The following is a 12,276-nucleotide window of genomic DNA, read 5'->3' on the forward strand; positions in this document are numbered from 1 at the left end:
CAATATTTCGAAATTTAAGGACGCTAATTTACTTAAAATGTATACACCCCGGCTTATCATGTAGCGGTAGCTTTCGGAAAGGTGGAAAACATATATTTAATACTTGCGCCGGGTATTTAATGTTCGGCTCCGCCCGAACTTAGACTTTCTTACTTGTTTTCATTAAAAATTGAATTGAAACCGAAAACAGGAATACGTTGGCTAAAAAGACGATTGGACATTTAATCTGCAAATACTTTAGTAACAAGTAATTTTTAAGTATAAAAAAAACCGACAACAATTCTCATATACAAATTTTAGATTATCGTTAATTACCTCATGATCCGACGATCGGATCTAAACCAAATTAATATGGGACCACCTGTGAGGTAACATCTTTCCTTTAAAACAATAGAAATCGGTTAACGTCGTCCAAAGTTATGCGGTTACATACAAAAAAAAAAAAAAAATATTCCGACGAACTGATAACCTTTCTCTTTTTTGTGAAGTCGGTTAATAAAATATACTGATGCTTTGTATTTTTGTAATTCAGGGTTAATGATTGAACAAAGATTTTTGTTCATACGTAATTTTTTGTTTATAAACTGCACAAGTACTCTCGGGTATGCAGTTTTATAGTCCACTAAATTTTGGTATAATAAAGTGGAAGTATGCAATGGCTGAAAATCGCGTTAATTTTTGGGAACTTTTTTCGTTGAAGGTGTTGCACTTCTTCTTCTACATATATAAAGCATACTCAAATTATTTGAACACACAATTACAATATGTATAGAAAAAAGGCAAAAAAAATAAAAAATATTAAAAATCAACGGGAAAACGGGCTAGGAAGCCACTTTAAACTTGCACTTTATTATACTACAATTGAATGGACTATAAAATGCATATCCGAAAGTTTTCAAAAAATTCTGACAACAAAGTTTTAAATTTTAATGAAAATTTGTTGTAGAAAGTTTGAAACTTTGATATTTAGGGTTTTGGTTTTTGAATTGACTATATTTTTATTAAAAAGCTAAAATTTGTCAATATATCCCACTGTGAAAGGTTTTCTACATAAATAATATATATACTGTTGAGCTACTATGCCTTTTTAGCAGCTATTAAAATAAAACAAACGATGTATGCATAAGTTAAGCAACTGTGTTTAACAAGATTTGGTCCGCGACTAACTAACTGAAAGTTCACCTTGAACTATTTAAGTATGTCCTAATTAGATTGGATAACTGCAAATTCATCACCAACAATAGAAAACCAGTTTTCTTAAATGCATGAGAATTTACATATATATATTTATGCACGTATGCACCCGCGCACACAATATTGCTTACATACATATGTACTATTTTTCGCTTGCTTGCATACGAATGTATCCAACTGAGCGCGGGCGGTACGTATGCACATACATATATGTATGTATGTATATACGTATGCTTTATACATAGTATAAAGGGGAAACAAAATTAGCACAGTTTAAATACATACAAGTAAATATGCAGCTCAATTGAGTATGAAAATTTCAGTGTGATCAGATAACGTTATTCATATTGATTTTGATAAACATATTTTATGTTGCTGGCTTATCCGCTGCTGCTCCGAACATCCTCCCCCCCGTTGAAAGGTCAGGGCTTTCAACAGAATCCTTCACCGGGAGGACACACAGCTTGTTCACGGCTCGTCGCGTTATGCCGCTAGATGTTTTTAAAAGTGCCACACGTACGACACCGTCTGCTCCAGGGACAACTTCGATTACCCGTGCTAGAGGCCACTTCAGTGGTGGTGAGTTTTCTTCCTTTATGCATACGACATCATTGACTTGAATGTTGGCATGAGGTAAACGCCACTTTGCGCGTTGCTGTAGAAGAGTTAGATACTCTTGAGTCCACCGCTTCCAAAAAACCTGTTTAATGTATGTTGCACGCTGCCATCGATCAAGTCGGTCGTAGTTTAGCGTCGTTAGATCCGGTTCCGGAAGAGCTGTCAGAGAACCACCAATCAAAAAATGGCCTGGCGTTAGCACATCTAAATCCTCTGGGTTTTCTGAAAGGGGTACGAGAGGACGAGAGTTAATTACAGCACAGATTTGACATACCAAAGTACGCAATTCATCGAAGCCAAGCAGTGATGAGCCAACGGAACGATAGAAATGTTGTTTGGCTGTTTTTACGGCCGCTTCCCACAAACCGCCAAAGTGCGGAGAGCGAGGTGGGATGAAACGCCAATCAAAGCCATTACTGAGGCAAAAGTTGTGGACTTCGCTGCGGTGTTTCTCGCTGAGGGCTAAGTTCCGTAGTTCTTTAAGCTCGTTCTTGGCGCCTACAAAATTCGTCGCATTGTCAGACCAGATGCAGCTGGGTATGCCACGCGTAGCGATGAATCGTTTTAGCGCGTCAATGAAAGCACCTGTTGAGAGGTCTCTTACCAACTCCATCCATACAGCCTTTGTGGCGAAGCAAATGAAAACGCTTACATAACATTTGTGGGGCGATTTATTGCGTACTTCAGGCTTGTAATAAAATGGCCCACAGTAGTCCACACCGGTGACTATGAATGGGCGCGAGGCCTGAATTCGCTCTTTAGGCAGGTCGGCCATTATGTGCTCGACAAGGCGCGGTCTCGATTTGCAGCAAATAATGCATTTTTGTAGGACTCGAGTGACTGTTTTCCGACCACCTATGGGCCAAAACTGCATTCGAATGAAGGCGAGTAAAGCTTGAGGACCTGCGTGATGTTGTTTGCGATGAAAAAAGGTTATTATACTAAATGTCAGTGGATGATCCTTCGGAATAATGCATGGGTGGCGCGATTCAAAACTAAGCATAGAGTTTTTTAATCGCCCGCCGACTCTAATAATTCCAAAGTCATCAAGAAATGGTGATAGCGAAACAATGCTGCTCGAACTCGGGACGCAATTATTGGCCTGTAATGCCGTGTACTCCGGCCAAAGTTGCGCTCTTTGTACTAAGCGAATAAGCAGTTGAGTTCCATGGTGAATATCTGCGGCTGTGAGCTGCGAAGAGCTTGGCGATGTTGTAATATTGACAAATTTGCTGACGTACCCAAAAATGCGCTGCATTGTTCCAAATGAATTAATGTACTTGAACGAAAGCGAAATGTCATTGCGGTTATGTGCGGCAAGCAACACCTTTTGTCGAAGTTCTGGAAGTTTTGGTTGTGGTAGACACATGCGCGGCCAGCTGCCCTCCACTTCTCGCAAAAATGACGGGCCGTGCATCCAAAGTGAAGATCCTAGAAGTTCCTGCGGGGTAGCTCCTTTGGATAAAATGTCCGCCGGATTCATTGCTGTCGGAACATAGTGCCACCGCATGCCCTCCGTTAATTGATGTATGGTGGAAATTCGGTTAGCGACAAATACGTTAAATTTCGATGGTTCTTCTCGCAGCCACGAGAGGACAGTGGAGGAATCTGACCAACAATGAAATGAACAGTTAAAAAGCTTCATTTTTGTAAACTCACCCATGAGTTGTGCCAGCAGTGTTGCTGCACAGAGTTCCAGCTTGGGCACGGTGATAGTCTTCAGTGGAGCGACACGGGCCTTCGAACACAACAGGTGCACTTGTACCTTACTATCCTTGGCTGAACGCGTATAAACGCAAGCCCCATAAGCTTCAAGGCTTGCATCGCAAAATGCATGAATTTCTGTAATGGCCCCAGGTTGCAAGACGTAACGAGGAAATGATAGGTGCTGTATGTCTGCAAACCCGCTGCAAAAGGCAGACCAGGCGGTGTTTAACGATTGCGGTAGACTCTCATCCCACTCAAGCTTGTCTCTCCACATGCGTTGCAGAAGAATCTTCGCCTTGGTCAGCGTAGGGCCCATTAGTCCAAGGGGATCGTAACAGCGAGCTAGAGTAGACAACGCAGAGCGTTTTGAGTTTTTACCGAGTTCTCGTTGTGGCACAAACGAAAATAGCAGCTTGTCCTTGACCGGATCCCAAACTAGTCCCAGAGCTTTGGTGATGTCACTGCCATCGTCAAACTTAAGGAAACGTTCCTTGTCTACGTCAGGTATATCACGAAGGATATCTGGACTATTAGAGCACCACTTGCGTAACTAAAAGTTTCCTCGAGCAAGGAGGCTAGTTGTTTGTAGCTTGATATTCAGTACTTCTTCCATCGAATCGCCTCCAGATATCAAGTCATCTACGTAGAAGTCTCGACGCACTATTTCTGCACCAATGGGGTAAGTCGAGGATTCGTCAGCTGCGAGTTGGTGCATGGCACGTATGGCCAGAAATGACGCAGGCTTAGTTCCATAAGTCAGCGTGTCTAACTTATAGATGGCAAAGTTTTCCTGAGGAGATTCACGCCACAATATGCATTGGAGCATGCTATCTGGTGGGGTGACGCGAACACACCTATACATCTTACAGATGTCCCCAGTAAGTGCTATGGGAAAAGTACGAAATCTAATAAGGATATTAAAAAGTTTCGGCTGAATAGTTGGGCCTGCCATGAGTAGGTCGTTCAGCGAAAAGCCCGAAGTAGTGGATGCAGAGCCATCAAAAACCACTCTCAGCTTTGTTGTGCTACTGTCATCCTTGATGACGCAATGATGCGGCAGAAAATACTTGCATTGTTGAAAAACCTCATTGGTAACTAGCGACATGTGATTAAGGTCCAGATATTCCTTTATGAACTTACTATATTCTGTTTTAAGCTCAGGGTTACGAGCGAATTTTCGTTCAAGACTTTCGAAGCGTTGACGAGCTTGCAAATAGGAGTCTCCAAGGGCCTCCACACCACGCTTCATGGGAAGACGAACTGAGTATTCGCCTGATGACAATCGCAAATAATTTTCCCGGAAGTGGGCTTCGCAGTCGATATCTTCTTGGGAGGCCTTAGAGATCGGCTCGAAGTTGTGCTCTATTTCCCAGAACTGACGCACTAAATCTTCCAACCGAGTGGAAATAATATCACTGGAGGACTTCCGTCGCACCACAAAAGATGATAGTTTTGGAGCTTGTTGCCCCCCTCCAGATAGCACCCAACCGAGGCGTGTTTTCTGAAGGAGTGGTAAACCGTATGCCAAGCGTATCTGCCCCACACATAGCAGATCGAAGAACAATGCTGCTCCAATGAGCAGATCAATTCGCTGCGGTAAGTTGAACCCAGGATCAGCTAGTTGTATATTCGACGGAACATTCCACTCGTTGGTGCTCACGGAGCAGCCAGGCTGGTTGTCGGTTATGGTTTGCACAACAACAGCTGTTATGTTTGTTGAGAAATCTGAAGTCCGCGACTTCAGTACGAGGTCGACTGAGTAACCCTCCGTTGAGAAATTGGCATCTCCAATGCCAGATACTGTAGCAGAAGATTTTGCTTTTACAAGCTGCAATTGGTTTGCAAGGCGAGTTGTGACAAAGTGTAACTGGGAGCCAGAATCTAAAAGCGCCCTGCAAGGCACGAAGCTTCCAGCACGATTTTTTACCAGAACGACGGCAGTAGCTAGGAACACAGCATCAGAAGGAGATACTGGGGCACTAGGCGACACAGATAACGATGCAGTCATAGCGTTGGATTGAACTGTAGCTGCCGACGAAGCTTCGGCTTGACTATTGATTAACGATGCAGTTGAGCGTTCGAAATGCAAGAGCGTGTGGTGTTTCGACTGACAGGCGCGGCACGATCCGGATTTGCAGTCACGAATTTGATGCCCAGTCTTTAGGCAGTTAAGACAAAGGGAAAGCTTCTTAACTTCCCTCAGGCGTAAGTTCGGAGACAAATTTGCGAAGCGTTGACAGCTATAAATTGCATGCTCGGCAGATCCACAAAACACACAAACACCTTTTGAGCCGTTGGAAGCAACAAAGGATTTCCTCTGACCAGTACTCACGTTCTTGTTAGCTTTTACCGCCTGACCAGTCGGTGTCTGCATAGAATGCTCAACGTTCTCGAGTGTTCTGCAGCGCTTCTCCAAGAACATAGCTAATTGATCCCAGGATGGCAGTTCGCTGATCGATGAACTCTCCTCCCATTTAGCTTGCGTCTTTTTGTCGAGTTTCTGGATCACCAATTGTACGATGATGCCATCTGCGATCTTCCCATTGGATGCGAGCGACTGCAATGCGCGTATGTGTGCTGTGACCTTATCTGTCAGCTCTCGTAGCTTGGTTACGTTTGAATCTGCCCTCTCTAGCCCAAATATCTCCCTGACGTGTGCCTGAAATATAAGACGTTTGTTATCGAAGCGCTTTTGTAAAAGATCTAATGCAGTGTTATAATTAGCGTCGTTTATTTCCAGCGAGCGCACGGTGTCAAGGGCAGCGCCGCTCAGACAGGAACGAAGATGCTGCAATTTGTCGATGTTGGTGAGGTCGCTGTCCTTGTCGATTATTGACGTGAACATTGAATAGAAATTTGTCCACTCGGTGTAGGCGCCACTGAATTTAGGCAGTGTCAGCAATGGCAAGCGTGAGCTATTAGCGTTCACAATGATTGATTGGGTCTCACTGGAGTTCATTCTGAGCGTGGAGCAATGTTGCGAGGCACTACGTTTACCAATCTCGCGTTGCAGTGTAGCTCTAAGGTTGATTAGAGCAGCATCGAAGTTACTTGGCAGGTCGCTGGCAATGGAGTCGAAGTCCAATTCCTCTAGGCTTGTGTGTGCGGCAGAAAAACTGGATTTCAATTCGCCTAAGGATTCTAGCATTGCTGAAAGACTGTACTCATCCATACTGTGTAGCTTGTCTGCGTCCAACTCGTTAATCAAGCTCTCCAGTCTGCTGAATATGGCCTTTGTTTTCAGCTTTAGAAAGGCTACTCGATCTGCACCTTCCCCTGGCATGACGAAGTTGCTGACGTTTACACTAGTGTGGCAGAATTATCTCAGTAAGCGGCCGGAAACAAACGAAAAATCGCGTGATACGATCACGTCGGGGTCACCAAATGTTGAGCTACTAAGCCTTTTTAGCAGCTATTAAAATAAAACAAACGATGTATGCATAAGTTAAGCAACTGTATTTAACAAGATTTGGTCCGCGACTAACTAACAGAAAGTTCACCTTGAACTATTTAAGTATGTCCTAATTACATTGGATAACTGCAAATTCATCACCAACAATAGAAAACCAGTTTTCTTAAATGCATGAGAATTTACATATATATATTTATGCACGTATGCACCCGCGCACACAATATTGCTTACATACATATGTACTATTTTTCGCTTGCTTGCATACGAATGTATCCAACTGAGCGCGGGCGGTACGTATGCACATACATATATGTATGTATGTATATACGTATGCTTTATACATAGTATAAAGGGGAAACAAAATTAGCACAGTTTAAATACATACAAGTAAATATGCAGCTCAATTGAGTATGAAAATTTCAGTGTGATCAGATAACGTTATTCATATTGATTTTGATAAACATATTTTATGTTGCTGGCTTATCCGCTGCTGCTCCGAACAATATACTTTGTTACGTTTTGTTTTGTAAAGTTATATTTTTCCAATCATTTTTGTGATAATTCATTAAAACAGTGAAATTCTTCTTAACATTGTTCCATTTGCTAAAATAAATACAGAAATATGGGGTACTAGTCTGTAAAAAAAATACATTTATTAAAATATAGAGTATGCATAAATTAATGTGTATATAAAAAGGATCTTTCTATTGAGCGTATTCTTCATGAAAGAAAGATTGCCTATAAGAAAGGGTTTCCGTGAACTTCTGTGTTTCTAATATGCAATAAGTATTGTATATAGCATTTTCAGTTTAAATGAAACTTTTTTCAAATTAAATGAAACCTTTTTCCGGTTAAGCGAAACCTTTTTCAAATTAATTGAAACCTGTTTCAGATTAAGCGAAACCTTTTTCAAATTAAATGAAACTTTTTTCAGAATCAATGAAACTTTATTCAAACCAAATGAAACTTTTTTTTCAAATTAAATGAAACTTTATTCAAATTAAGTATTAAACATTTTTAAATTAAGGAACAGGAAATCGACTTAACCTATTAAGAGCTGTTTGCACCATGTCTGGCTAAGACTAAAGGCTCTGTTATGCATAGTTGGCATTGCTTGAGAGTTGTCACATACATCTCTGTTAAATGAGCTTCGCGTGTAAGCTGTTACCCAACGCACAGCATTACATACGTAGAAGTCTGTTGGTTTTTGATTTCTACGTTAAAATGGTATATCAGTGCATGCACCGCTAAGTATGAAGACACCAACAAGCTGCGTGAATTGCGTTTTTGTCTTTAAAATATTAAAACTGGTTTCTCAGCCGCTATGCATATGAAGAAAATATTTATATGTATAAACAAACAGTGTTGCCACTCAAAATTTTTTCCTACCACAATTGGCACAAAATAGCTCTCAGCCTACTAAAATGTGACTTTCATTGAAAATGTGATTTAAATGTTATAACTAGACATCGGAATTCTATGAAATTGCATATTTTTGTTTAGCATCCAAGAGATCCCGGACCAAGACAGAAGCTCGTTGCATTGAAAATGAAGAATATTTATCCCTATGCATATTTGCATATTTTCATATTTTTTGCATATTTGCACATTTTCATATTTTTTGCATATTTGAATATTTGCATATTTTTTGCATATCTGCATATTTCCACATTTTTCGTGAGTATATTTTTAATATTTTTTTTGAATATATTTTGCATATATAAAAATAATAATAGATTGGCGCTAACACAATTTGTGGCGTGCGCCTCGATGTTGCCACACAAAGCGGAGGGACCTACAGTTTTACGCCAACTCCGAACGGCGGTTGTATTTTTATAAGAAGCTGTTTTTCAAGGCAGAAATACACTCGGAGGACGACCGCTGTTAAGAAAAAATCTTTTTTCTAAATTTTTTTCGATGTTGCTTTGACCAGGGCTTGAAACCAGGCGTTGCGGAGTGAAAGCGCGCACTGCTTACCACTACACCACAGCGGCTGTCATTTTGCATATATGCATATATATATATATATAAGCATGCTTATGTTTATTTATGTAGTTGCATTGTACATACATATATGTGCTTTTTATTCGGTTTTATTTAGCTTGTACTGTAAGTTTTTGGGTCAAATCTAGTAATTGAGATTTCATCCCTTTCCTGTTGACCTATTAATCTCAAATTTGGTACAGGCCTTTAGTTCTGATGACAATATAATAACGTATATATATTCAGTAGCTGCGTTCCCTAACTCGCAAGAAGTTGCAAGAATTTACAGGAATTCGCCAGAAAGCGTTCCCGTACTCGGTTCTCTGGCTTCTTTTGCCTTTTGACAGTTTTACAGGTTTTAACCCAGAAAAGTTGGGGAACGTAACTAGTATCATTGTAAATCCTAGATTCCCGCCGCCACAAAATGGCCACGAAATGAGGGATTACATATTTTTTCACAACCCTCTCAAGAATGCAGTACATCATGAAAAAAGATCAGTCCAGCGCCTACGTCTTGACCTGCAGGCTGTGTCGGAGTCACAGCCGCTAAACTTAAACGTAGAATACGGGATATTATTAAGATCACTTTCAAGTTTAAAACGGTGCATGAAATATTCGTTTTGATTGTATTGAGTTGAATTTAATAAGTGAATATGAATTACAAATTATTAATACTTAGCAATAGAGAAGCAGATCCACAGCTTATAAATAGATATATGCCATGACGTGTATCAATATTTCGATTCCTTTTTATCTCTTTTTATACTGCAGAAATTTATATTACTTTTTATATTATATCCCCATGACGTGTATCAATATTTCGATTCCTTTTTATTTCTTTTTATACTGCAGAAATGTATATTACTTTTTATATTAGCCTAGGTCCCCGTATTAGTATTCTTCTTCGAGTTCATGCTCGTCTTCGCATTATCTTCGTCTTCGGATTTGTGCATGGGTTAGCTAAGACATTTGAAAGAGCTGGCAACTCTCCTAAATATAGTTAAGAAATTAACAAATCTCTAGAGTCTGATATTGTGATACCTACATAAATATTTCAGATGACTGTTGAATTAAGTTGAATTTGATTTTTTAAATACGTGACAACTAGGGATGCCAAAATATCAGGAAAATTGGGACCCCGGGATTTCGGGATATTTTTTAGGTAATCCCGGGATCCCGGGATTTATCTCGGGATTCAAATTGAGTCATAAATTTTATGAATATGAGTAAAAATTCAATATCTGAAAGCATTTAAACATACCATTAAATAAAACTATTTAAAATTTACGATAAACTGATTGTAAAACTCATATATCGCTAGCTTACAGTGAAAAGTTGCTAACTTCACTTTAAATGATAAATCATATTTTGATATAGGAGGCTAGATAAATTAAAAATGCATCGTTTCGAAAAGGGTAAAGGTGATTGTTTTATGTTTTCTCGTTTATATTCAATGAAAGGAAAACTTGTTAAGGCCAAAAAAAGCTCCGAAAATTCGATAAGGCCCAAAAAGTTCGAAATCTTTTAATAAATATCGAATCCCTCCGATTCGTATGGAGTTTTGCTTTGCTTTAAACAGGCAAAATGTTGTATTCCAAGTTTTGCGAAATACTTGAAGAAAATGGCTATACGAAGTTTTTCCTCTCCTGTACAATTTTTAAATTGGGACTTAGCAACTTTGCACTCTACGCTAGCGATATTTATTAAATCAGACAAATTTTAATGTAAAAATTTTTTTTAATTGTATTTAAAAAACTATGTGATTGAGGAACGTATACATCACAAATAATAATGTAAATACCAGGTACTTTCGAAGGTGACGATTAATAAAAAAAAACATAAAACAAAAATATACAAAAACAATTTCTCTAAACAAGTTTATTCTACTCTATAGAGAAATGGCGAATGGAGATGTTTTTGTCATTTTTTTTTTGCAATTTACTAGAAATTTTGAGGGCGTACGAGTTAAACGGATCTCAGAATCGGATTCAGCGAGTCGAAATACATGTTGGTAGTTGGGTCTGGTTAATAACACATACCCCTTTTTAGCCGGTGTTGTTATTATTGCACTTAAAATGTTTTCGCAAGAGCAGCAAAGCATTCAAAACGGAGTCCTCTAAGCTTGACCTGCAGTTTTTAAATACAAAACTTACTGATGAAAAACATATTTCGGCATCAACACTTTTTGGCTGAACTGTCAAAAGGTAGACATAATCCATTTGAAGATAATGACCACGTCGCACAGTGCCGCGACTCCATACAAATGATGGACAAAAATAGAAGGAGTGGTCAGAATTGGCTGAAACTTCACACCTAGAAGTATTACGCCCCTCTAATTTCAAAAATGAAATCGGTTTTTCTGTACCGGTTACTCATTTCGAAAAAACCGAGTTTTTCTTGCATTTTTATATGAAAATAGTCATTGTGGACATGTGTTGATATAAGTGGAAGGAGGCATCAGAATGGGCTGAAACTTTACACCTGAAAGGACTATATCACGGCAATTTAGGAAAAAAAAACGTTTTTCAGCATCTGTTACCATTTAATAAAAAAAAAAATTTTTTTACAATTTTATAAAAAGGTAAAATAACTCATAATCATCGTAGACATATGTTTATAAAAACCGAAATAGTATTCAGAACTTGTTGAAACTTTACACCTAAAAGGACTAACCCATGCTTATTTCAAAAATGAACAAAAAAAAAACATCTTGAAAGTTCGTGACATTTTTTTTTTGGTTATGGTAGTTTCGACCTTCTACTAACAGAAACAATCGAAATCTCTTCCAACTTTTTCCAATATTTGAAAATTTTCAATTTTGAAAAAGTGACTAAATGCCTTTTTTTGGTATTATTTTAGCTGATCTATATTTACAATACTTTTTCTGAATGCCCTAAGATCTAAATTTTTGGTTCGCTTTTCAAAAATAAGGTGTTGAATTAAAGCTAAAAGTGCCAAAAAAAAAATTAAGAGGTACAGGGTGCTTTGAAATGAAAAAAATTATCAGCTAATTAAAATACTTAAATATGCATCACGGTATGGGAGCCAAAAACAAAGGTATACGAAGATTTACATATATATATATATACATATATATATATATATATAGAGCAATGACACCAGTTTACAAATAATATGTTAACCAATTCGGGTAAGGAAATAAATGCAATCGAGACACCTTACAGCGCCCAATGATTAGACGAAAGGCGAACAAAAAGAAAATAAAAACAAGTAAGAAAGTCTAAGTTCGGGCGGAGCCGAACATTAAATACCCGGCGCAAGTATTAAATATATGTTTTCCACCTTTCCGAAAGCTACCGCTACATGATAAGCCGGGGTGTATACATTTTAAGTAAATTAGC

The 12,276-nt window shown here is 38.8% G+C and overlaps 1 protein-coding gene across 1 annotated transcript; it reads right to left on the reverse strand.

Annotated features, from left to right (window-relative positions):
* Positions 1-1,219: 1,219 nt before the first annotated feature.
* On the reverse strand, positions 1,220-6,691 carry LOC108365933 (uncharacterized). The gene is made up of 3 exons (XM_017620155.1): positions 4,124-6,691; positions 3,472-4,069; positions 1,220-3,420 (listed from the first exon to the last, which is right to left on the reverse strand). The coding sequence occupies exons 1-3, from the start codon at positions 6,689-6,691 to the stop codon at positions 1,562-1,564; spliced, it is 5,025 nt and encodes a 1,674-aa protein (XP_017475644.1). The 3' UTR covers positions 1,220-1,561.
* Between the last annotated feature and the right edge of the window lie 5,585 nt (positions 6,692-12,276).

The sequence above is a fragment of the Rhagoletis zephyria genome, unplaced genomic scaffold (genome assembly GCF_001687245.7).
Source record: "Rhagoletis zephyria isolate East Lansing unplaced genomic scaffold, Rhagoletis_zephyria_1.1 Rzeph_scaffold_02066, whole genome shotgun sequence".
NCBI classification, from domain to species: domain Eukaryota; kingdom Metazoa; phylum Arthropoda; class Insecta; order Diptera; family Tephritidae; genus Rhagoletis; species Rhagoletis zephyria.

What these genes read in the sequence shown, in the direction of transcription:
- LOC108365933 (XM_017620155.1), bottom strand. Translation starts at nt 6,691, where the DNA reads ATGGATGAGTACAGTCTTTCAGCAATGCTAGAATCCTTAGGCGAATTG. An exon ending in GAGGCGATTCGATGGAAGAA is followed by an intron (nt 4,070 to 4,123) that starts GTACTGAATATC and finishes GGAAACTTTTAG; the next exon opens with TTACGCAAGTGGTGCTCTAA. An exon ending in ACTGCTGGCACAACTCATGG is followed by an intron (nt 3,421 to 3,471) that starts GTGAGTTTACAA and finishes ATTGTTGGTCAG; the next exon opens with ATTCCTCCACTGTCCTCTCG.